At 42.7% G+C, this 26,037-nt stretch overlaps 2 protein-coding genes across 12 annotated transcripts in view; both read left to right on the top strand.

Moving 5' to 3' along the window:
• The first annotated feature begins 538 nt into the window (after window positions 1-538).
• On the top strand, window positions 539-18,742 carry Ntan1 (N-terminal amidohydrolase 1). Of its 8 annotated transcripts, none has more exons than XM_043428675.1 (8): window positions 539-557; window positions 4,781-4,927; window positions 16,513-16,700; window positions 16,795-16,860; window positions 17,159-17,341; window positions 17,428-17,636; window positions 17,726-17,887; window positions 17,986-18,742. In XM_043428675.1, the coding sequence occupies exons 3-8, from the start codon at window positions 16,514-16,516 to the stop codon at window positions 18,109-18,111; spliced, it is 933 nt and encodes a 310-aa protein (XP_043284610.1). In that variant the 5' UTR covers window positions 539-557; window positions 4,781-4,927; window position 16,513; the 3' UTR covers window positions 18,112-18,742. The 8 variants fall into 8 exon arrangements, with proteins under 8 accessions (XP_043284610.1, XP_043284607.1, XP_043284604.1 ...); XM_043428672.1 differs by lacking the exon at window positions 539-557 and adding an exon at window positions 568-734; XM_043428671.1 differs by lacking the exon at window positions 539-557 and adding an exon at window positions 757-1,182.
• Window positions 18,743-20,098: 1,356 nt separating this feature from the next.
• LOC122415785 (GTP-binding protein Di-Ras2-like) overlaps window positions 20,099-26,037 on the top strand; it is a 27,154-nt gene continuing 21,215 nt past the window's right edge. Inside the window, exons 1-2 of one of the 4 annotated variants that reach the window (XM_043428240.1) lie at window positions 20,099-20,376; window positions 24,802-25,031. The gene's annotated coding sequence lies outside the window, so the exon portion shown is untranslated. The remainder of the gene's footprint in view (window positions 20,377-24,801; window positions 25,032-26,037) is intronic. The other 3 variants (XM_043428239.1, XM_043428241.1, XM_043428237.1) reach the window with 3 other exon arrangements.

Below are 26,037 nucleotides of genomic sequence, written 5' to 3'. Positions count from 1 at the left end.
GGCGGGGTTCGCGGTTATTAATTCACGGTAAGCGCGTGCACCGCGAGCTCTTCTTTATCGGAGGACGGTTACGTGCATTGGCAAAGCAAATGTAGGCGCTCATAAACCGCGACATTGACGAAAAAACGTAGCAGTTGTCATTGAGCTTTTGCGTCATCAATCAATGAAATGTATGAAAAACGAAACGCGGGGTTTTACGGGAATACTATAGGTATAAATAATAAGGGTCAGCGCCGCCGGGGAAAAGACAAAAGCGTTGATCGCTTCGACCACATCGAGATGTCGCATCCTGCAGTTGGACCGTAGAATTTTTCGGTCGAGTGAGCGGACCGCGAGATGACGGCGCTGTTCGTTCGATGCGCCATTTGCGCGAATCAGCTGAACCCAGCTGAAACTGTGAAACATAAAAATCGTAGCTGGCTGATCATCGAAGGCGCACGAGGTTCGAGCAAAGGCGCGAGTCGTTGCCGTCCGTGTGTTGACGCGGTACGTCGTCGTTCGTCGTCACACCGCCGCCGCCGCCGCCGTCGCCGCCGGGGTTTTTCAACATATCGGTCGTTCGTATATATAGGAGGATGAATCGTTGTTGTTGTTGTTGTTGTTGTTGTTGTTGTACCTGTCGAAGAAAAAAGTAGAAACGTCGTTCGACGTTCGAGCGGTGAACGGGGAAAGGAAGTCAGTGACGGGAGGGGGGAATTGGTGCGATCCGTATAAACGGGAAACTGGTGGAAGAGGTATGTATGAGGCAGGGTATCGGCGGCAGGAGCGCACACCCGCGCACGAGGACTCGGGGCGACGGGGGAGAGGAGGATGGCGAATGGCCTCGTTGCGCCCGTTGCGGTGGCGGCCGAAGAGGTCGAGAGCGTTACGAGCGCAGCGAGAGCCACCGCCGAGAGGGAGAAATTTGGTCGGCACTGTCGGCAGTGCAGGCAGTACGGCGGCCGAGTGTGGCCACGCCGGGGGCCCGCTTTTTCCAATACTACACACACGTATTTTCTTCCTTTCCATCGCCGTTGCCGTTACGTTTTTATTCGCATACGCGCTTTCTCCGAAAAAGCAACAGACGCGCTTTCGATCACGAGGTTGGATGGTGAATACATCGAATCGCTCGTTCCGTCGTTCTCTGCTCCCTGGCACACGCGCAACAAGGAAAAAAGGAAAAACATCGTTGGACCTCGCTCGGTAATAAACGCTCGTCGTCGCGCGTCGTAAACATCACGAAAGAAGGAGAGGAGAACCTCTGGCCATGCTCCTCCGATGTTCGATATCCCTCGCCCCTCTTCCCTCGCAACAATCGCGCTCTTGTGCCGCATCGACATCATCAACGTGTCCAAGTCGAACGTATGTTTGTTCATTTGTGCGAGATCGCGTTCAGCGAAATAAAAAAAATCGAGCCAAACAACTCGAATATACCAATTGATAAAAAAAAAATAACGAGCAAGATTCGACGTGTTTTTCACTAACGGAGAGGAGAGAGAGTATCGGGTGGTGGTGGTGGTGGCGGCGGCGGCGGCGGCGGCGGCGGCGGGTAGGAGAAGAGCGCGAGCGCGCATGCGTCATTCGATGCTCGGTGCGGTGGTGACGTTTATTTTTTGTTTCTACTCATTTGTTTTTCTACGGAAACTCGGCAGCTAAGATAAATCGCATGCTTTCCCTTATTCGGCTTTATCGTCGTTTCATTACCTTTTTATGTCGAATTCAATTTGGCAACGACAAACGAATCGACCGCGACGCCTGCTGTTATATCTCTTTCCTCGTTTCGTTGTTTTTCAAACAATCGTGCGCGCGGGTTTTTTTTACAAACGAAAGTATCATCGTGGATTCGCGCGATCGATTAACGATCGGCCTCGCATGTCGCCACCGCAGTTGCTGCTCCTGCTTTATTCGCGTATATAGACGCTGTTATATGTATAGTACAATTGCTCGCTTTTCCTCCTTTTGCTCGCACCTCACGCCCGTTAGCGGCTAGCCACGACGCGGCGCATATGGCCCGAGCGAGAGCAGCATCCTCATTTCCTACTCGTTTTTCTTTCCTCTGCGAAATATCGTTCGACCGAACTGCCGGTAAGTTAAAAGAGACTCTTCTGCTTCCGCGTGTCGAATAAAAATAGTTGTCATTTAATTTACAAATAAATACGATGCGCGAGTTCTCCCTCCCTCTTTTTTCTCTTACTCCTCTACGGAATTGTCTCATGGCGAACGAGTTTGGTCGAATACGATTAAATGAATTGACTTTCGGTCAAAGAGAACGTCGGCGGGCGAGTGCTAAAACGAACAAGCGTTGCAGAATAAATAAATGTAGATAAATGTAGATAAACGGAATAAATGAGCTGCGACGGATTGGAAAGATGGGCTAAGAGGGGACACGGCGGGACTCGGTAGAAGCAATGATCCCTGATCATGATAGCTGATGAACGATAGTCGATAACTGCGATTTCCTGAGACGCCAAGGGCGGTCGGGCGGAATATTCGAAAAAATTAATGCTTCGCGGAGAATGGTAAGCGATTGCGATCGCATCCTGCAAGAGATGTCGAGCTTCCCCAAAAGTGTTTAGCTCGGCGCACTTTAGTTTAGATCCCCCATCCTATCGGAGAGAAGAATCGACACTGTCATGAAGTATATATAAGAATGGAGAAGGTGCGCGCGATCGCGGTCTTGGGTTGAGAAACCCTTGCTCGAGTTCGCCATTGGTTCTGGCCGCGCCTGCTGGAGATGTTTCGTTTTATCTGACTTGCTTCCCCTCGTCACCCTCTTCTCTCGCATATAACGGATGTTGGACGCGCGCGGCGACAACCTATTTCCCCACCCGCATAAGCGATATTCTACATCACGGATTCGACTCTTTTGTTTCTGTCAAATCTGAAATGACGGTGTTACGTGTCGGATCACAGCGCACCGAAACTTATGATCCCCCCCCCCCCCCCCGCGACATTCGAATATTTCCCTATCCACACAGTTTATCATTATTTCACACGGAATATTGCATGCACCGGCGGCGGGCGTCTTCCTCTTGCCATGTTGGCCGTTAAAATTTTAATTGATAAAAAGAGGCGTCAGTGGTGTGGCGCTAGAGCGATTCGTCGTATATACGCGATGGGATTGGCCGAATCGGGTGTTAATGGTGAACGGTGATGGCTCGAAACTACGAGCGACTCGCGAAATATTTGATTCATCGAATCGTATAATTACTTGAAATTCAATAATCAGCGTACATCACATCACATATTTATCTTCATATACCGAATTGTTCGCATTTATAGGCACATGCGTGATAAAAATTGAATCGTGCTCTTTGGCCGCGATCGGTGACGAGCAAGCGGCGGGGAGAGCGGTTACGAGGAACTCGGCGGATCCTCCGGCAACTTCCGCCGAACTGTTGTCTCTTGGCACGCGAAGAAAAAGAGTTGGACCGCGGAAGCTGGAGAGTCTGAGAGAAAGAGAAGAGACGGAGTGATTTCTGGGTTTTGAAAGGGCGCGCGAGAGAGTGGAAATTGTTGCCGGGCGTTCTCGCGTCGGCGTATATCCAACTCTTGATATGCGGAGGCAGTCGCGTGTGATAAGAGCGAGAGGGACAGCGACGATGCTCTCCTCGATCTTTCCTCATACAGCAGGGGATGAGCCAAACGGACTGAGAACCTCTGATGGTGTACCGGTTGTTCCACTCATGGAATGCGGACCAACTTCGTCTACATAGGCGCACTCGGCATATACGGGCGACCTCTCGTTTATCCTACGACCGTCCGACCGTCCGATCGCGCGTGAAACTCTCTTACCGCACGGGTTATTCAGCCGTATCGGTACTTTGTACCTTCGATATGCGCGCATTCGTTATTTATCGGATTGGTTCGGAAAAATTTCCTTTTCTTTTATTTTATTTTATTTTATTTTATTAAAATATCATCAACAATAACGAGTACAAGTAGCGTCAATGTCAAATGGAAATAATACCGCTATGGGGGGAATGAATCGCCGCGACGAAAGATTAAGGCGAAAGATTCCGCGCGCCCGTGAGTCGAGTCGAAGAGCGGCTCTCTTTCTCTCCCTGCTCTTGAAAATAATAAGATACGGCAACGGTTAGGAAAAACGAAAACGCGTCTTGTTCGCGCGAGCATGCAATTGTAATCGGTGTCACCGCGTCGACGATAATTAAAATAAGCTCATTGGAATAATGCTGCCGCATCTCTTAAACATGTACATATCGGTATAATTGGTAATGAAACAAGTGATGAGAAAAAAAAAAAAAAAAAAAAAAAAAAAACGGAGCGAGAAGGAAAATGGAGGCTCGATGAGGAGGGTAGTTGTCGCGATGAAATTCAAGAGCCGTTCGGTAATTCCGAGACAATCGAAGGAAGTCGCGTCTTTATGCATCATGAATATGGAGTACGGAGACGAGACTCTGTGCTTTCATGTTAATCCCGTTGGCGACCTCGCAATCCGGAAACGTTTGGCTCAATCGGCTTGAATTTTCCCAGCACCATGCAGCAGCAAAATTCAACAAAGCCAGCCTCGTTCTCGATGATGCGCTGATCGCGTTTCGTCAGGTCTTTGTCCTCTTTAACTTGAGATTCGAGATTCGAGAGAAGATCGAGGGTTATTGTGCGCGTCCATATATAACGCGTTTACAAATATTATGTATAAGGAATATCATTAGTTATACGATTCGTATTGTAGCGAGGACGTGTATAGCCGCGAAAGAAAGAATAAGGAACACGGTTAAACCGTTCGCGTTTATTATTTTATTCGGATTAATGAGGATTCGGTATATTTGTTTGATCGCAGGGAGACGACATCCGCGGACGAACGCGTCAAGATTGGAAAATGGTGGAAATGAAGATGACGGCTGGAACGTGTCCTCGCTAACAAAGAGTAACCTTTGAGGAGACTCTCGACGATAAATAGAGAGACTTGATCGACTTTGATTATCAGGTGAGAGTCGTAACGAGAGGCATTTTTCTTCTCTTTTTATTTTTTTTCAAATACACGAAACAATTGCGCGATGTTGTTTCGAATAATAATGTACGGGGGAGGGGGAGAGAATTCGTCTGGCTGTACAGTTTCGCGGTCGTAATGACGCGCGATTCTCGGGTCTCGAGTAATTCCCGCGTCGTACTTATATATATATATATATATATGGGGTCCGTGTGCCGCCGCGGAGAATCTCTCATCCGCATTCTCGTGTATGGCATATTAATGATTTCTACCGCCCTCAACGATTTTCACTTTTCAACCTCCGGTTTTCCGAATCGCCTCGCGAATCCCCGCATTTTCTTTTCGCAAACCTCTCATCCCATCTCGCACAAAAGCTCAAATTTCTTCCAAGTTTGTTGTCAGCGTCTTGCGCGATCATCGTCGTTTTCCTCCTCATATCTGTGTGTGCGCCCGTCGCGTTTCCCCGCCTCATACGTATACGTATTTTTTTTTTTTTTTTTACTTGTTATCGCGCTCATATATCCGCATCGCCGTTCGTCGGGATCATTCCTCGAGCCACGGAATGTTGCTCGGAAATTTCCCCCGTAGTAGATTACGAATAACATATTGCGCGAAGCTTCATTTTTTGTGCAAGCGTGATACGAACACGCCCGGTCCGCCCGATGTTGTTCCAATGCATATAATACGCAACGCTCGGTTGTATAGGAGAGCCAAAAAAAATTACGGCTCAACATTTTTCTTTTATTTCTCAATATATTCAGATTCGGAGATTCGAATGAAATTGGGGGGGGAATAACAAATGTTCGCCAAGGAGCCCGATTCTCTCTCGAGTTTCTATTCTATGCTGCTTCGTCGTCGTTTTCGCCAAAGTGTGCGCATGCTATTTGGAAACATGCCATTTTCAAACTCGTTCGCTTTTTTTATTCTTGTATTTTATTCTTATATCGCGATCAATAATATGCGATAAATGCGGTATTGAAAAAAATCATAATATAGATAAATATATATATATAGTAGCTCTCGTACGGTCGAACCGAAATAAAGCGTGTCCATTTCGTATCAAGGCATTTGCTGTATCGAACGAAGGATTATTCTTCCATTGGACTGCTATACTATACGGTTAAATGGGAGAAAAGGGAGACACCCGGTGGGGAACTAGAGACGCGAGCAATGCACTCGTACGATCGTATATATAGGTATATCGGTTTTCCGAGCATGTCACCGCCGCGCCGCGCCGCGCCCGGTATATTCATCGTAATCCGTGGGCGTCAACCCGATTTTATGCGGAGGCTTCTCTCGTTGAAATAATAGTGCATGCTGTCGCCCGAAAAACTATATTATAATGTGTATATACATAGGAAGTGAATGTAACGAGGTAGATGTATCTCAAGGAGGTGACATCTTGGCAACAGCAGCAGAGGGAGAAATCGTAAGGGCGATAAGTCCGGTCTCTTATCGCATTGTTCAATCAATGTACATGCGCACCATATAGATACATGCGATAGAGAAGTAAGGTGAGGAGAGGAGCTAACGCTTGAAGGGGTTGGGACGAGGTCCTTGCATGCACCACCCGTATATAGATTCGTATCCGACGACGCACCGTTTAATTAGGCGTCTAATTAAACGGACTAATTAATCATCGGAGACGAAACGAGCGGAATGAGCGGTCGGGAGCGTCGGGAGAGGTCCGGCGCGGTCATCGAGCAACAGCGTTATATTACCGCGCGTATGCCAGCATGCATATTGCCGAGATATCGGTCTGGCGCACGCGCCCGCGAGGAACGAGCAAAGAGCGTTGATAGCGATGATAACGATGATAGCGTTTTCGGTATATATCGCGGAAAAATCGGAGATACTATATAGATACCGGTGTCGGCGGCTGCGGCTAACTATTATATCGAAACTGAAACGTTGACCGATAAATAATTTCATATGCGTGCGTACGCGCGAGTCGAGAAGCTGCCGCCAGCGCGCGGTAACGAGTTATTACGATAAATCATATAACCGAGTCGTTGGTGGTTCGAATCTATATAGCGAGGCAAGCCGGAGAGAAAGAAAGAAAAAAAAACAGTCCGTATTATAGATCGTATCGCGTCCGAAAGGGCTCTAGTTCGATCTCTGTTCGGATAGACCGCTCGCTCGTTCCTCTCGCTGCTGGTATCGGCGCCGAACGAGAACTCTTGGGAGTATTGTGGAAAACAGAAAAACTCTTGGGCAACATTCGGAACGAATCGTGTGGATAAGCGATAGAGCTCGGTGTATCGAGAAACGAGCATAATCGCGCTATAATGCGATTGAGACACGTACGATAATGCGCGTTAAATTCTCGATGACGCAACATTCTATATATATATATATATATATTCTTTCTCGGTGATAATTAATCAATATTTTTTCAATACAATCGAATATTAATAGAAAGGAATATATAAAAAAAAATATGAATGCGAAAAAAATCGTGCCCGCGTCTCGAGAAGCTTGTACGGAGCTGAAGCGAAACTACTGTTACGTACAGCCGCATGTGCCTTTTAGAAATGCCAATAATTGTGGTAATGCCTACTTTTTAAGTGGGTTTCCGAATCGATTCTGTATCACGTGCACGCGTTTGTTGCAAATAAAAGGACGTTCGCGGAGCTGTGGATCCCCGCTAGTGATAATCTACCGATTCTCGATAACTAAATTCGTACAATCTACTTTCGTCTCCGCGTTGCTGCCTCTCTTCGCACCAAATTCTCCTCCTTTCTCCTTCGTTTCTCTCGGGCTCGCTCGTAAGATAATCGATATCTCTCCGCGATAATTTTACGAAAGTGAAATTTTTATTTCTTCCTTCGCAGCATAATTGTCTTGTTCGGAGGGATGAGCTGTACTCTTTTCGAGCTCGCAACTTGTACACGAAAGCGTGCGACGAGCTACGGCGCGTCAGCTTCGCAGCTCTGATGCTGCGGAGATCTCGATTTATTCATGCGCTTTCAACGTCGAGGCTGAACGGTGACGAGAAAAAAAAAGTGAAAAATACCGACTTATCTCGGTTGGGATGAATATATATGGATGAAATAACGACTCTATCGTATTTTTATCTCCGACCTCCTCGCTCGAAGATACGCGCGGAGGGGGGGAGAAGGTTAAACATTCTTCGGTGGGAGACTGTAGAAGAAAAGCAGAATAACTTTGGGAAATAACTTATTTGAATAGCCTTCCTTCCTTCCTTCCTTCCTTCCTTCCTTCCTTCCTTCCTTCCTTCCTTCCTTCCTTTCTTCCTTCTGCTGCTCTTTCAATTGTCAATCATGGGTAGAAGGATATTGCATCTGCGGTTTTGTCCTGCGGCGGTGCGTGTTTAAATAATCACACTTCAGAGCTCTTTCGTGTCTTTTTAACGTATTTTCAAAACTAGAATCGCGATTTAAATTTGAAGGAGATTGACACGAGTGTCGAATGTATTGGTAGCCGCGTGTGAGAAAAACGACAAAGAAAAATAACAATAGTCCATGTTGGTGTAAGGATCAGTGTAAGAGAACGAGGTGCGTTATCTCAATTCGAGGCGTGTTATTTCGTCGTTTGGCCTGACACGTTCGACGGGGGACGATTATTTCCGTCTTGGGTACGCCACTCGCGTTAATCCCTCCCATCGCTTAGCTGAGACTGGCCGCTCAACCAATCGTACTCTCGTCTGATAAGGAAGCCATAATTAGTGCGATTTGTTAATGAGTCGAACGCGCCACTTCTCGATCACAACCCTCCTCTCTCTTTCTTCGTCTCTTCCGCCTCCATCCGTGTTAGATCTGGCCGATTGAATGAACTCGACGTTGTCGTACTTATGTCGTCGCGACACCGCGCGTGCGATCTAGTCTCGTCGCGCACTTTCGTTCTCGCTCGGTTCTCTATTATTTTTCTCCCACCCACCCTTCTGTTTTCTGCTTTCCGTGGCGTGCAACTACTACGGCTACTGTAGCTGCTGCTGCTGCTGCTGCTGCTGCTGCTACTGCTACTGCTACTGCTACTGCTACTGCTACTGCTACTGCTACTGCTACTGCTACTGTTACTGTTACTGTTACTGATACTGATACTACTACCGTCACCGTTTGTTCCAGTTACGCGCTTTTCACGCGGAAAATTAATGCTTTGATTTCTCGCATACTCTATCATCTCTCAGTGTCGATAGCTCAATATTTTTCATTCACTTTCGTATGGTGTAATTTTCTACGTTCAGCTGCCGAGGAATACAAAGTTCACGGGTGAGCATGAGACAACGTTATACAATCGGATGATGCGCGACTTAAATACAAAACAAGCCTGTTCTTATAATTTTGTATGTATGCTTGCTGGAACGATGCATGGTATATAGAGAACACATTGTCATCGCGGTATCGCCAATATTATCGAGTCAGTTGTTTTCGGAATTGCGCCCGGATAGCCGTGTGCTAGCGCGTCTCGATCGTGTATCATATTTCGTATAAGGTTTACTTTAATTACGTTTAGTTCCGTATGATTTACCGAGACTCTCGGTTGTCATCGCATATATATAGTATACGAGAATCAAGCTCAACAACAAGTGCGTGCCTCAGCAGAACGAAGAGTATCTCGGAGTATCTTAATTTTCCGCATACATACCTGCGTATACGCGCGTCTGTACTTTAGATAATCTTGGCGTGATCTCTATTATTCTCGGCTGCGTTACCTATATAGTCTCTAACAATGAGACTGCTGTGATGCTCGACCCAGCATCACCGGAACCGCCGCCTCCTTGCAGTCTTCGATCTCATCCGACTGATATCCGTCCATGTTCTTTTCCTATTCCTCCTGCTTGTCTCCCCCGCCCCCCCCCCCCCCTCCGCTTTGTATGCGCGAATATATCGGTCGGTGCTAATAAAACGAGATGCAACTTTTCCTGTAGTCGCAATACGTCTATTCCGCTACGTACCGTAATGTATACAAGCATGATTCTTTGTCGCAACGTTCTCCTTTGCGACGATCGTGCACACTCCGTTTCAATCGCTCTCTCGTTCATGCGCATGACTGGCTTGGCTGTTCCGTGACGGCTCAATTGAGCGACGTGTACGACGAGGCAAGTTTCACGAAGGACACACAAGAAGAGGATGAATAAAAAAAGCAAAAAAAAAATCGGCATCCGCTCCTCCGCATCTTCTCGTTATGTATATTTATTCATTTATAGAATTATTCCAGTTAGCACAGCTTGCATCGGTGCGAGGGAAAAAAGGTCAAGATAACGAAATACACGATGACAACTATGCGTGTGTAATCTCTAGTCTCGTTAGCGCAGAAATCTCCGGATTTCATAATGTATATACGAGCCGACTGGTAAAAAGGAGAATGGGAGAACGCGCACGCGTGCAAGTACTTTTTTCTTCGTTCGGCTTGATTCGAGCGAGGTTCATTTTTTATTTAACTCCCGACCGCCCGCAGGGCCAAAAAAACGGGAGTTATGCGTTTCACTGCGATTAGTGGGTGGGGGGGATATTCCTTTGTCGCCAGTTTTCTTGAAAACGGTGATAATTGTCTTGACCAACCAAGTTTTGACATAATATATTCTATATATGCCGGACAGTGTTCTTATTTGTAGTATGTCAAGATTCATCGCGAACTTTTTTTTTTTTATTTAACTTTAAAAACTTTAACGTCACACATCGTTTGAAAATATCGCAATATGACCATATATTTCGATCATCGACTACTTCACACCACCGTATGTTGCTAGTTTCACTCCGAGCTTTTTCAAGGTAGGATCGTCCCAACTCGACAGTGGCGGCGGCGGCCAAGTGGCCAAAGTGTGTAAATTCTATACTATATACAGATATATCCATGGATATATATCATTCGCGATCGTACAACGGTGGAGAACATCTATATATGGGGCGTTCCACGTCAAGTCGGACACTTTTCAAATTCGCGATTTTTATTTGGTTCATTTTCTTTTCTCAAGAAGAACTCCCTCATACGAACTCACTTGATTTATTACGAATTTTTATCTCAACATTTCTGTCAGCTACGAATTTTTTTTAAATATTGTTTTTTTTTTTTTTATTTGAATGTATATAACTTTGTGAAAAATCAATCAAAACTAATGCATCGGGGGATAAAAATCTTTGTTTTTGAATGGCCTTCAGTTTGATAATACGTTAAAGATTATCAATTAATTGATTTAAGCAGTTTCATCTGCTTCAAGTCAGAATTTTTTTTGTTCACTGTGTTAGTCCTCCTGGCTTTTCTTTATAATTTTTTATAAAAAAAAAAAATTATTTTTTTGATGAATTTTAAGCCTAGTTACATCGTGGGAAAACGCTCCGTTCTATTTATTTATAATTATAATAATAGTTTCATCTCCGATTATATACGAGGCGTTAATAAATTAATTAAAGCAAATGCATGAAAGTCTTAAAACTCGTGATTTGGAATAAACTATTACTTAAACATACGTGAACAATTATTAAAAAAATATTTTTCAATAACTTTTTTCAGAATAAAAAAATATTGAAAAAGTCGCTTTGATTTCCTATATAATTTTTCGTAAATCTGTAATCACTATAATTATATAATATTTATCAGTTCTATTGTGTATAAAGAATCGTTATAATGATTCTTTCACCTCCAAAAGCTGAAATAAAGGAAATTTAGTCGTGGAAAAAATTAAGCAACCCCATGTGTATTGCGAAACCGATATTCATTTTCTTTCACGTTTAACAATTTTATACAAAAGGAATGTGTCTGATCGTGAAAATGGTTTCACCTTTAACGCACCATCTCCGGCTAGAATCACACTATGCAATTTTTGGGTTCCATCAATCGCCAAAAAATTAAAGCATCAAAGAAGCGTGAAAAATGAGAACGACAAAGCGTTCGAAAACAATAGCACATAAATCCTTGACCGCTACTGAGGACAAGTATAGTTATGCCTGTATATTTGTATAAGACAACAGGCCACTGCTCCGATAACCACGTATGGGAGGCATAACACGAGTTCGAGCCACGTTTTAAACAACTTCAAAAATTTATCACGTGAAAATTAAATATCGATTAATATTGAATGAATAAATGGATAGTTGAATAAAATGTTACAACCGATAAAACTAAAAGCAAAAAATAAATAATTCGAAAGAAATGTTAAAAACCACTAGGCTGAAATCCAACTTAGTTTTAAGATACGAATTTTTGACAGATAAAATTATAAAATCGTTATATTTTTTTTTCGAAAAAAATTATGAAAACATAATTTTTCAATAGTTGATCACGTATGTTTAAGTGGAAGTGCTTTTCTAATCACGAATTTTTAGCCATTCATGCATTCACTTTATTTAATTTTTATGATCGCCTTGCAGGTAATTGGAGATGAAACTGTTATTATAATTCTAGAAAAATAGAACGGAGCATTTTCCCATGATGTAACTAGGCTTAAAATTCATCAACAGAATAAACATTTTTTATAAAAAATTACAAAGAAAATCTAGGGGGACTAACACAGTGAACCAAAAAAATTCTGACTTAGAACGGATATAATTGCTTGAATCAATTCGCTGATAATTCTTTGACATATTATCAAACGAAAGGCCATTCCAAAACAAACATTTTGACCCCTCCGATGTATTAGTTTCGATTGATTTTTCACTAAGTTATATACATTCAAATAAAAAAAATGCAGTATATTTAAAAAATTCGTAGCTGACAAAAATGTTGAGATAAAAATTTGAAATAAATCAAGTGATCTCGTGTGAGGGAGTTCTTTTTGAGAAAAGAAAATGAATGAAATAAAAAATGCGAATTTGAAAAGTGCCCGACTTGTCGTGGAACGCCCCATATATAATATAAAGTTTACGCACTTGGCCATTTGGTCGCTGTCGAGTTGAGATCCTTTATATGATTTTCCAATATAAAAAAACGTCAAACAACCGAGAGAGGGTTTTTATGAAATAAGAAAAAAAAATGGAGCTACATCGGAAATAAAAAAAAATTGCAAAAAAAAACTGGAAACAAAATAAATACATTTTTCAATTCATTTTTCATTTTATCATATTTTATCAATAAAAAATATAAATCTTGGGAAAAAAAAACAATGTAAATAGGATATGCGTTTCCAGAAAATACTTTGTCTTCAAGTTCCTTTGCTTAAGAAAATAGGAAGTAAACTTTCAACAAAATGTTTTAGAAATACGAGGAAACTTTAAACAGAATGTTTAAAAAAAAAACATCGAAAAAACTCCCGACTGAAAAATCGTACAGCGTAGTGAAAATAAAAAGAAGTCGAGGAAAAACATGAATGCTAGAAAAAAACAATATTGTAAAAGAGATATGCGTTTCCAGAAAACGATTCATCTTCAAACTCCTGTTCTTAAGAAAATAGCAGTAAACTTTGAAAAGACTGAAATAAAATACATGAAATATAATTAATAAGATGGATAAAAAACTATTTAATTGTTAAGGAGGATGGCTAGCGACGATACAATGTTGCCATGCTAAACCATGTTAAATACATAAAAAATTTCAAACTGATAAATAAGAATTTAATAAAATTTGGTGAACATATTCTTTAGTGTCAAATTTGACAATAAAAATTTTTTAAGATTTTTCTTCTGTACAGTTATCGAGTAATTGATCATTAACCTCTAGAGGACCGGAAAGCCGATATATCGGCTCGCCCTGTGATATGAACTTTGTGTATAGTTGATACGTGATATCAGACACTAATTTGAGCACTTTTCAAGGGCGATTTCAACTCTCAAATTCCGGTCCTCTAAAGGTTAAAGTTCACGTGTATAAGCATAGCGTTTCCATATACATAGGTATACATTCCGGGCATAAGAAATCTGCTTTAATATGTGTAATGTAGGACTTTCAGGGATTTTCGATGGGGCTAGGTGATGGCAATTAATACGCCTTTTGTCTCTTCTCTTTTCTTTATTGTGTACAATCAAGGCTGCACACACTTCGTACGTTGTTGCTACAACAACGGTTGCTTCCGAACTGCTCTCACTGCAGGTGGCGTGAACTCTGTAGATGGCGCTAACAGCGCCGCAAATACCTACACATGTATTTCACGACAAAGCTACTCTTCTCATGTAATTACTCGATAACTAAGCAGAAGAAAATTTTGAAAAAAATTGTGTCTCCGCACTTGATGTTGAAGAAAATTATCACCAAATTTGATCAATTTATTATCATTTTGACGAATGTAGCCACCCTCCTTAAGTACTACTACCTCGAGATTCGAATCCTATGGTTAATATTGATTGATGGTAGGTAAGTCATTTACATAGGTTGATATGGGGCAAAACGGACTTTCCCGAAACTGAAGTTTTATAAAATGCATAAAATTTTTTTTCCGCTTCCAAATCATGTCCCGGCCAATAATCAATTGTTTAATTCCACGTTGTTTAATTCCAGTCCAAAAAATTCAAGTTTCAGAGCAAAATAGATCCCAAATTACTTTCTCACTATCTATTCGCTTCTTTGACTTATTCTTAAAAACCACAATAGTAATCAAAGTACGAATAAGGAAAAAAAAGTTTGTCGCTCATTTCTTACAAAAATCGCACTCATAGCTGACATCTTCGTCTTCAACACATGTACACAAGGTGTGTGCCCATTTTTTGCATGTTACACAGTAAAAATCCAATCTTCGGAGGACGACGAATACAAATAACACTTCGCAAAAAAGCAAGAAACGTCTTCAGAAGACGAGAATTTGGCTATCTTGGTGAGATTTTTTTTCTGTCTGCTAAACTGCTACATTTCGAAAAATGTCGATATTTCAATTTTTATATGCCTCGCAGAGGCTGTGTCCGTTGTGTCCCGGAAATTTTTTTTGAAGAAATTCCGGAAACTAGGACCATGAATCAATAGTGGGACTCCGATATAGTGCGAACACGATATATACTCCAACACGATGAACCCAAAGTTGATTTTTTGCATTCCTGAAAAACATTACAGAAATGGGATACAAGATTTGATTAATTTCTTTTCATTTACATCCAAGGAATGAAGCCTGCCTGAGTGGTCCCATTTCTTTTCCCATATTACCGAGTTGACATTCTATTCGGGAACAGTCGCTTGGAACGGCTGTATTTCGAAAAATGTCGGTTTTTCGATTTTCATGTCTCTGAGGAGCTGTGTGAGTTTTGCCCCGATTTTTTTTTTTTTTTTTTTTTTTAACGAAATTCGGTAAACAAGGACTGGGCATCAATTTTGGGACTCAAAAATAGTTGAAAGATCATATGCTCATCAATGAAACTTGCTTAAATCCTTAAGTGTCCATTTTGCCCCATACTACCCTACAAAAATCAAAATTTTATTATAATTTTCGAAGTTTAATGATATTGTACAAAGAATGAAGGTGATAATAAAAAAAATGTAATCTCACAAAAAAACTAAAATATGTTATAATGGAATTTAATATTTGTCGGGAGATGTCTCTAGTTCTTATACTCAATGATTTGATTAGAGACTTCTCCCGACGAATATTAAATTCCATTATGTTTATAAGATATTTTAGTTTTTTGTGAGATTACATTTTTTTTTTTATTATCATCTTCATTCTTTGTATACAATATCATTAAACTTTGACAATTATAATAAAATTTTTATTTTTGTATTTAAATGACTTACCTTCCATCAATCAATATTAACCATAGGAATCGAATCTCGAGGGAGTAGAACTTAACAATTAAATGGTTTTTTATCTATCTTATTAATGATATTTTTTTATGTATATATCAGTGAGAATACGATATTCATATTGTTTTCCGAGAGTCCGGTCTTCCAACAGATAATTTGTCGTCGTAATATGGCGTTATAGATCGGGGTCTTGATAGAGACCTCGGGAATAATTTGCTCGGTTGTTTCTCGAGTTAAAAAAATGTAAGCGGAATCTCATCGGATATTAATTTATCAACGGTGAGATTCTCGCATTGTCGGTCGAAATAGCGCTCATAGGGTTGCGCGCTGCTTCGGATTGTAATTATTGCGAATATACATTTATAAGGATAGGCAATTCGTCCGCTGAACCGTATGAAACTGTTGCGATGCCTCGTATCTCTCGGGAGGGGGGATATGCACGGGGTGATGGGTCATTGCGAATGAAAAGTGATTTTTTTTTTTTTTTTTTTTTTTTTTTTTTTTGAAAAATCATATTAAAGAGCACGTACGTCGGACGCGTACGTGCCGGGTAGACGCTCACCGTCAACGATATCGCGATCGGATAATTGCGTTTTTTTTCTCCGAGTTCCGACCACATCCTCGACCAAAGAAAAAAGCACCGATGACGATGCTATGCGCGCTCCATTAATATAGTATACCGATCCGAATATCATATTATTATATTATGCATGCGTAAAGTGGATCGTGCGGAGAAGGAAGGTATAATAGATCGAAATAATACGGTCGCGCGGAAGGCTTTTTGGCGTAGGTCGCTCGGTGACGGCGGCGGCGGCGGCGGTGTGCCTGCGAACTCGCAAACGTCATTTGAAATTAATTTTAACGCAAAAACGGGCGTTCGCACAGTACTTTTTGTAATTTCTTATAATTATTTGTTTCTACCGTTCGATTAAATATTGTCCGCGATCATGTGCTGTTCGCAGAATGGTGCTAGTGGTAAACGGGGTCCTGCAGGAGGAAGCCCCGGCCGATAGTAGGTCGCTGTATTCGGCGCATCCGGTATATCGGGAAACGGCGGCGCAACTGCATTCTATGCCCGCAAAATTGGTCGGTCCCGTGGGACTTTTGTACGTTCTTCAGCGAGAAATGGCTGCCACTCTGCCTCACGACAGTCAGTATATTAATTAAATGTATTTTTGTTTATAACGCGCTCCGTATATATACATTTCTTCAATACTCTCTTACTATTTTGTGCTTTCATGCAGAGAACGTAAGCATCCTCGGCTCGGACGACATGACCACGTGCATCATTGTTGTCGTCAGGCATTCCGGTAAGTAAATCGGATTATCGAGATTTATTATTCCTATGGGGTTATCTCACGGTCAAAGTTATTCCGTCCTGTAAACGGCTTTATACAAAAATATCATGCGTTTGACTGCTGCGACGACGACGCTGGCGGCCGCGGGAAATCTTACGGAATTGTATAAAATTTTCTACGATATCGTATTAAAAGTCTATATATAGAGATGAAAGAGGAAGAACGTGTACGTCGCATATTATGTATTATGATATTATGATAAAAGTTTGAGCATTTAAATGGTCTGATCTTCCCTCCGACGTGGTCGCAGGTTCGGGTGCGGTAGCGTTGGCACATCTGGACGGTGCGGGAACGGAGGACGCGGCAACGGCGATGCTTCAGAGGGTTACCGAACTCGCTCTCGGCTATCCCGAGGGACGTATAGAGCTTCAGCTAGTCGGTGGTTACTCGGATCCTAGGAATTATTCCGAGGAACTATTTTACAATATTCTCTGTGAGTATATTGTATATTGTATTGTATTCGCGCTCTCGATCGAGAACGATATTACTTTAATGTTTCGTTTGGGTTTTGTTTTGCAGCTGCATTTCACAAGCAACCGGTCGAAATAGATCTGACACTGTGCTGTATCGGAGAGTTGAACATGACCGTGAGGGGAGGTATTCGTTGGCCCGTTATTTATGGTATCGGGCTGAATGTCAAAACGGGGGAAATATTTCCAGCAACTTTTCCCGACAAAGGTCCCGATCTCGCTCTACGGTCGGCGAGACATTTGACCGGTGGTCAGCAAGTAAGAGTCCTCATTTTTTTTTCCTCCCCGATCGAAAGCTTCAACCGCGATTGATTGTACTTGAAGCGGTGATTATTACCATGATGCAGGTACTCGACGTTTACGATTGCACCCTCGGACTTTTGCGAATCGGCCCGTTCAATTATGATCCACTCAGGGGAATCGATCTCTGGCTCGCTCAGTCGGACCAATTTATACTCCAACATCTTTCGACGTCCCCCGATGTTGAACCACCGCACTTTGTATCTCGAGTAAATATCGTCGTACCGTTACCTACCGCTATTGAAGATAGCCATTAAAGATAATATTCTTTTTGTCTTTTTTTTTCTTTTTTTTTTTTTTTTCATAGATACGAGCCGCGCTCAAATACATTCAGGACAATCAATTTCCGGCCGTTACCGTTTTTCGGGACAACAGGCCTCACTACTATCGGCGAGACGAGGCAACGGGTGTTTGGCAACCCATACGATATTGATAACCGCGTTGCGTCGTAGTCGGGCAATTAAGGAGAATCACCTATTTGCCACGCATCCGATCATCCGCCATGGACGAATGTCTTTTCGTTTTCGTTTTCATTATTATTATTATTATTATTATTATTATTATTATTATTATTATTATTATTATTATTATTTTCTATACATACGTTCTATTTAGGTATGGCGTTGAATTTTGTCGTGGTCCAGGCATCGGCGGTGGTGGCGGCGCGTGCGATGATGTACATAATTGTTTTTCTTTTTGCAATGCTCGCGTCACGCGCTCATCTCGAATTTTTAAGAGAAAAAACACAATGATGGTGTAAAATTCCAAAAATACAAAAGTTATTGGGAATGGAGGGCGAGAGCTTTCGCTAATTAGCTACTGCAGCGACACCGGTAACGGCGACGGCGGCGGCGGCGGCTGGGCTAACATCGAGAGTATAATTAATAAGCGCAACTGTAAAAGATGAATAGTTACTACGGTACGGAGAGATATATTTTTACTATTGTATTAAAAAGAGTCGACAGAAGATCGGGAACGATCGCAGGCGTCACCGCGCAATTGGATCTTGTTCAATCGGAACTTGAAGAATTTTCAATAAAGAGAAAAAAGGAGAATTGAAAAAAGTTTTGTTTTTTTCTTCATTTTTCACTCTTACCTTTGTTCTTTTCGGTCGTACTTTTGTCGTACCTCTGAAAACTCTATTTTTTTATCATAATCATACGCCAACGATATACACGTGCCAAACGACGAGCTGCTATTGAATTTGGATTCAATGATAGAGGGAAATTTGGAACGTCGAAACTTTCGTTCGAGTGGAAAAACAAAAAATTCAAGAAAGGACAAAAATCATTGTTCCGATTCGTAACGATTGATCGCTCGTAGCTCTATATGTTCCCGTGACTCGAGCAGATCGGACAAAAGGAAGCTTACGAAAATGATGCAAACTGTTGTTTTGTTGATTTCGTACGATTAATGCGCTTTTGTGCTCATAAACGAAAAGAGCTAGATTATGCATGAGCGCGCGACTATAATTGGTTGTTGATTCCGAAATTATACGATACGAAATTCATTAGAGCTCGAGATAAATTCATTTTAGCAGGCTCGAAAACGTTACTCGTCGTTACGATACTGTTAGCAGCAACGGTTTTACGTACTGAGAAAAACCAATGAAAACATGTACAGTCTGATTTTGGTACGCGAGTGAGTTTTTATCGCTGCTGCTGTTATTACAAATAATAATAGTTTATTTGGCAAAAATTTTTTTCGAGATGCGATCTATACCACCACCAAATGCAAATTTTCCATGCTTATATCTCTGTTGACATTTATTGTTGGCTCTGCGCGAATTCAGAAATAAAAATATAATGAATAAAAGGGGCGAAGGGTGTACGCGATAAAAAAAAAAAAAACGACCGAGAAGAAAAACCAAGATTGAAAAAAATGTGGAAAAAATGTTGATGCATGTACGAGGTAATATCGAAAGATCGATTGTTTCGGTGTCGCATGAAAACGGGATGAGACTTTTGAGTCGCCGAGGATAACGACATGCGGTGTTCCGAAGCTCGTCGCTGCTCGCCAGGAAGGTGAATACAGGAAGACCCCGTTATATACGCACGCTCCGCGAAGAATGCGATTACATAGCGATAAATGGCCGACTGATGGACGAGCCGTTTTTATCGATGAGAATAATATTATTATGAGAGGCCTGTGGGGAAGGAAATTCACCAGCCAGCCATTCGAGACGCGTCCGTAAGAGAGCGCACAGTCTCATTAATGGAACTATGCACCGCTGCTGACGGAATGAGGGTGTCGTTGATGTTGTAATCAACGTCGAGCGGTTGTTGGCGCGGCAGCGTTGTCGGCGGGGGGGGCGGGACACCCTGTATAACAAGAGGCTGCGGTTTGTCAATATAAATATGAACGAACGAGGATAAGGAGAGCGGGCGATTCCGAGGTGAAATTTCGGGATAAAAGTGTTGGTGAGCGCGGAGGAGCAGGGTGCAGGAAAAGAGCGGCGAAAGCGCAGACTCTCGAGGTCGTGGAGAAGGGTGGCGTCCGGTGGCGTCGGTGATAACGCTTCTCGCTTGCGATCTCAGTGCCGCGCGGAGCAACCGACTGGTTGGAACCGTTGCTTCTCTTCACTTTCGAGCCGATCTCGCACCAGGTATACTCGCATCTTGTATCGACGCTTCTCTTTCTCCTTGTGCTTCCGGTAACTCATATCCCCGTTCTCTTTGCCTCATCATCATTCAACTTGGTAAGTTAGAATTCGTTTATCTCGATGTGTTGCGCGACATTTCCTTTCACGTTAAATTTCTTGATTACGAGACTCTACGTCTACGAGCCTCCCCCTGCCTCCGAATCTATTTATTTATTTAAAAGTCAACCGTTTCCATAGTCTTGCATCATTTTTCCGAGCTTTATCAGTATATTAAACACAATACGCGCGGTTGCGGTTTCAATTATTTTCACTAAATTTGAGGATTTTTCATTAGCTTCTCGCGAATGACGGGAGACTCGGATCCTCCATATAGTTAATCTATCGTTTTTTAATTGCGCGACTATACGAATTCTTCAAAATCAATTTTTTCCCCTCCCAATATGATGTATTTCAACGAGAATTTTGCCTCAAATATTCGTCTCCTCCGGATCAAAACGAGATTCGATCACCGCGCGGGTTCGCGATCGGCTCCTGCTCGGAGCAATCCTTGCGCAACATCTCATATATATGTACTAAATATGCGATTTATCATTACGATTTCCTTCGTATCACCGAGCACCTAATCTACAATACTCTTCGTTAACCGGTTGACTAGTACTATGCATTGTATGTCATATATATGTAAAAAAAAAACGTCGTTCTCATCCCTTTGGAGATGGTGAATTTTATTATTTTTTTTTTTTTTTTCAATGAAAGAGTTTGTACCAATGTAGCGTTCTAGAAAACTTGGAATTTTCATGTCATACAGCATAAAAACTTGGAAGTTGAAAATCTGAAAATTTCACCCCCCAATTCTTATGTTTCACCCCTTAGAAGATATTGAATTTCGTTTTATTTCGATAAAAGAGACATAAAAGTATACCATTGAAGAATGGAAAATTTTCAATTTTTCAACCCTCACTTTTATTCCATTCAAGGGTAGATAAATGAAGAGTAAGTTTGAGAATGAAATCAGCAACCTCGAAAACTTCCAGAAACAAATTTTCATGTATTTTGGTAACTTATCGACTCGTACCACAGCTTTGCGGCAAGAAAAATGAAAAAAAGTTAACCATATGCAGTCACAAACGGTTCATATCGATAATCGGTGCGTCAAATCCAGAAGGATGTTGATCGTCCCTCACTTTTATGTATATGTATTAATTCTTCATAATCTCGATGCATCACGGTTCGAGTATCTCTATCGAATAAATTACGCGATCTATTCACGAATCTCTGGAAATGATTATCGAGGATGTTGAAGGACGCGCATATTATAGGGTGTACTCTGAGCCATCCAAACTTTCAGTTAAAAGAAAATTGAAAACTGCCTTTGGGAAAATACGATCGCGCATACCTCGGTTGATTCGCATCGAGAGAATCATAGGTGATGGCGCGATAACTTTGGTTTCACCCGCGGTCACATACTATCGGCTATCGCGCGCCAAACTGGTAGACGCCGGTTGTTACACGCGTCAATCGCTATATCTATACGTAATAGGATGCTGCGAGCTCTGCTCTGACAAAAGGTGCAAGAGGAACGATTCTTAAAGTGAATCTCTGTTCGTAAAAAATCGCGTGTCTACGTTTTCTCAAGGTAAACACTGTCAATTCGGAACTGAAATTGTGGGAGGGGGATTAATCTCTACTTTCACCGTGTCCTGCGAATGCGAGCTCTTTTAATTTTTCATCGATCGCGTTCATCCGCAGTAGGCTGAAATATGTCGTGCAAAGTTGGCACACTGGTCTCTCGCGCGCGCTCTCTCTCTCTCTCTCTCTCTCTCTCTCTCTGTGCTGTCGGGAAGAGCAACACCAGCGACGACTCGATTATATCGGGGATATCGACTGGAAAGGTTCGCCGTAGCATATATACCTCTCGAGCGAGCCTAGCTGACCGTTTTAAACGTGTACATCGCCGTGGGGTCGGGCTTCCGCGACACTCGTCGATTAATATACACACGATATCCCCCAAGGAAACTTGGCCGCATAATAAACTCAATCTCAAATAGTTTATTTTATATAGTGTATGTATTGGAAAGCGAGACATATAATATAGGAAGGGAGTGAGAAGAATGAGAGCAGAACGCTAAAAAAGTCGTTTATATTATAACGGATTGACTTTATGATCACTCGGCGGTAAAAGATAAATAAGTGGGGTGGGGAAAAGATAGTATCTGTGATTGTTTTGTAAATGAAAAGACTGCGAGGGTGAAAATTAAGAAGGAACGTGCCGCATGGAAAAGAAAGGTAATTTTTTTTGGTGGTGCGAATACCCGCGCGCGCGCGCGCGGCCCGAATATGATTTAATTGTAACACATTCGCGGAAGCAGGGTAGTAGTACAAAAATATGCTGATTTTGGAGAAATGATCTTGCGCCGCGGGAATGAGAAAATTGAGCAAGAAATTGTTGCTCCATTTGGCTTACGGGCAGGTTGAAAGAGCGAGCCATTGCGACTCGAGCCAGCAATTTCGAAACGCCGTGTATCTCACGATGAGAAAACTCGCGCAGCTTCCGGCAATCCGAAATTGGATTAGTCGTAACGAAAATCTTGTCCCCGTACATTTTTTCCCGCGCTGCTCTTATCGCGTGCGACTTTCTATCAATATTTCTCAGCACCCTCTCGTTTCATCATCTCGCTTCTCCATCGCAGTAGCTTTTCGCCGATCGTTCCGAACCCATACCCGTTACAATTTTTCCCATCAGCCAGGGAGTATATATACAAGATGGAAGCGGGGAGCCGAAGCTCTCGGTTGATCGAATCCCCCCCTCGTTCTTCGTGTCCTCCTCCCGCAGGAACGGAATTCTCTTGCGCTGGCCGCGCGCATTCACATTTTTCTCCTATATTCGACGATGATATATCGCTCGTTTTACGCGTGCATAATTCTATCGAATTATCAATATATATATCTACACTCCGCATCTACAGGCTATAAGTTCAAACGCGAGATGGTATAGTTTTTTTTTGTTTTTTTTTTCCCCAACGCATACACTCGCCACATACCAGCAGAATAATTTGAAGGACGCGTATTCGCTGGAACGTCGCGCCGGTGGTAACAGGCGCACACGCGCCCTATACCGAGGTTACCACCGTATATGCTGCGGGATAGAGACGAGGGTGACTTGCCCGGGCAACGTTTGTTTATATATACACGCGCGTAATAATGGGGGAGGCAAGGGAGAGCGAGCACGAGCGAAGGCGAACGGGCGTCATTGAATTTCGACAATAGCCGTGGCAACGAGCAGCTTGTGAAACGCCGATAGAGAAGCTGTATATGTACGACGATATATATAGAAGCGAGGAGAGAGATTCTCCTGGCAATATAAGCACGAGACCCCAAAAGAGCCTTTTGCTCGTTCGCGCATCCCGCAGTTATATATATACCAGCAGCACACGCGCGTAAAACCTGTAGATATCAAATCGCCATGTTTTCCTCGCGTTCGTCGTTCGTCCTCCGATATATAAGTTACCTCCGTTTTCCTTTCAATCCTTCTTCTTACACTCTCGAATCCTTGCTGCGAGAGCTTCTCCCATTAGTTTTCACTGCCGCGGCGCAACATGCAACATCGATGAATGCACGAGTTGCGCGTATACGAGGAAAAGCATGTATGGGGGATGGGGTGCCTACAAGGGTGCTTTACGCATTTTTTATTTTTTTTTCATGAGCCAAATGTTCTACGCCTCTTGATGGAATAACGCGTACGGCTCAATGTGGAGATTCGACACGAAGTTCGGGAACCCCGAATTTTTAATAATATAGATATATTGCGCGTAAATCGTCATGGCGAATGGTCGAATAGATTTGAAATAAATGGCCTGCTGCTATAGATATTGAAAGATTTCGAATAGAAAAGCAGAGTATATTTTAATATAATAATAAGTATCGGTATATATCGGTAACACAGACTGAAGATCCTATATGTCGCGATATTGAACGAACGCGCATATACTTGAAATCACTTGGATCATCACGTTGATTATTTATTTTTCAACTTGCGCTTGTTCAGATCTTTCCGCAAGTTGTATCGGCAGAGGAAAATGCAGCACAAGAGCGTATTACTCTATATAATATGCAGCGGCCGAGGCAGCGGCGAATTTGCTAAATTTTTCAATTTCTCTCGTCGGTTCACACCGACGCGAACGTCCATTAATATTTATACTATATATATATATATATATAATAAAATTTATATAATATATATATTGGTATGCGGATCGATGAGGAAAGTTTTGAAATAACGTAATTTGGCTGGTACGGAGTACGCGCAACGGGAACCAACGCGAGGTGGACAGAAAAAGTTTGAAACTGATAAGAAAAAGGATAAAAAAAAAAAAATAGGCGTAGAAGAGGATAGACGGAGTAAACGCGCGGCATGCTGGAGCATGCTTCCGCGCGCGATCTTGGCAGCATCGCGTGATTGTTAACTACGTGAGCGCAACCTGAAAAAGGGTATTTTGAATAAATCGTAACGGTCTTTCGTAGGAGCTGGATCGAGAGCGGACGTGAACGGGCGACGACAAAGGTGAGCCGCTCGGGCTCGTATAGAGCTTGTAAAGCGTATACGCTGGCCGACGAGTGACGGGTTCGTGCTACTGACAGCCCGCCAACGTTTGCCAGTCAGCGTGTACGGGCTTATATATACGGCGGATGAAAGGCAAATAATCGAGGGCGCGGTGACGGTGGCGGCGGCGGCGGCGGCGGCAGCGGCAGTGGTTCGTTACAAAGCAAAGTATTTTGTATGATACATATATTTTTGGCTGAAACAATTAACGTACGCCGCTGAACCATCGGAATTGGGTCGACCGGTTGAATCATATTCCCCCATTGATCCCTCATTTGGTATGCGGCGACATCGAAATAACGCTGCTTCGCTATTTTTGGACCATATATCGCGCGCAGCCCTAAATATTATGTTGTCTGTAATGCTACAAAAAAAAAGAGTTGATATCGTCGTTAATATCTGCTTGGTTCGGGTTTTTGGGCTTTGGGATATTTGGACGCTGATCATCCTGTGCGCGCATGCGCGGACATTACGCGCGACTTTCGCGTCATCGAGTCTCACTGAGATAATCTTGATTGGCGATTCGATTGAAACTTGACTCGCATTGTATCACTCAGCACCGCGCCCGCACCATTGAGGCGAAATAATCGCAGCAAGGTATTGAACCTTGAGAACCTTTGCGTTTCCATTGGTCAATGGCCTGTCAATGGCAATAATAAGAGTTTTTTCTTGTTATATTCGGGGGATCGCTATATATTCGTTCTCGATATCACCGCGGTTAAAAGCGGTTTGTTCGGTGCGGACCCGCGCTCGCCTTATTCCGCGCAACGTTGTAGCATATGGGCGGATATAAAGAGAATTATAGTACGGTAAAATATGCGCGAATGGTGCCTTGATCGGCTGAGTGCGTGTACAACAGAGCCGTTCGAGTGATTTATCAGCAATTCCGCGGGATGTGCTCGGCTATCTCGATCACGGGCGGCGTCGCGCATAAATGCGCTCTGGCGTACGAATTATTTCAACAGGATGGCACACGCTCGTTTTTTTTTTGTTTTCCGTGAAGCTTTACGATTACAAGCGTATGTGATAAACGCGGGCGGGTCGTATAACGATGGTATGGCGACGGCGAAGAGGCGGTATACCGACGCGACGACGAGAAAATTCCGTCTACGTTCTATGCGAATTCCAGGATAGAACAAGATATGCATACAGGCGCG

The sequence above is a fragment of the Venturia canescens genome, chromosome 9 (assembly GCF_019457755.1).
Source record: "Venturia canescens isolate UGA chromosome 9, ASM1945775v1, whole genome shotgun sequence".
In the NCBI taxonomy this organism is placed as follows: Eukaryota; Metazoa; Arthropoda; class Insecta; order Hymenoptera; family Ichneumonidae; genus Venturia; species Venturia canescens.
This window is presented reverse-complemented; position numbering and strand designations above follow the sequence as displayed.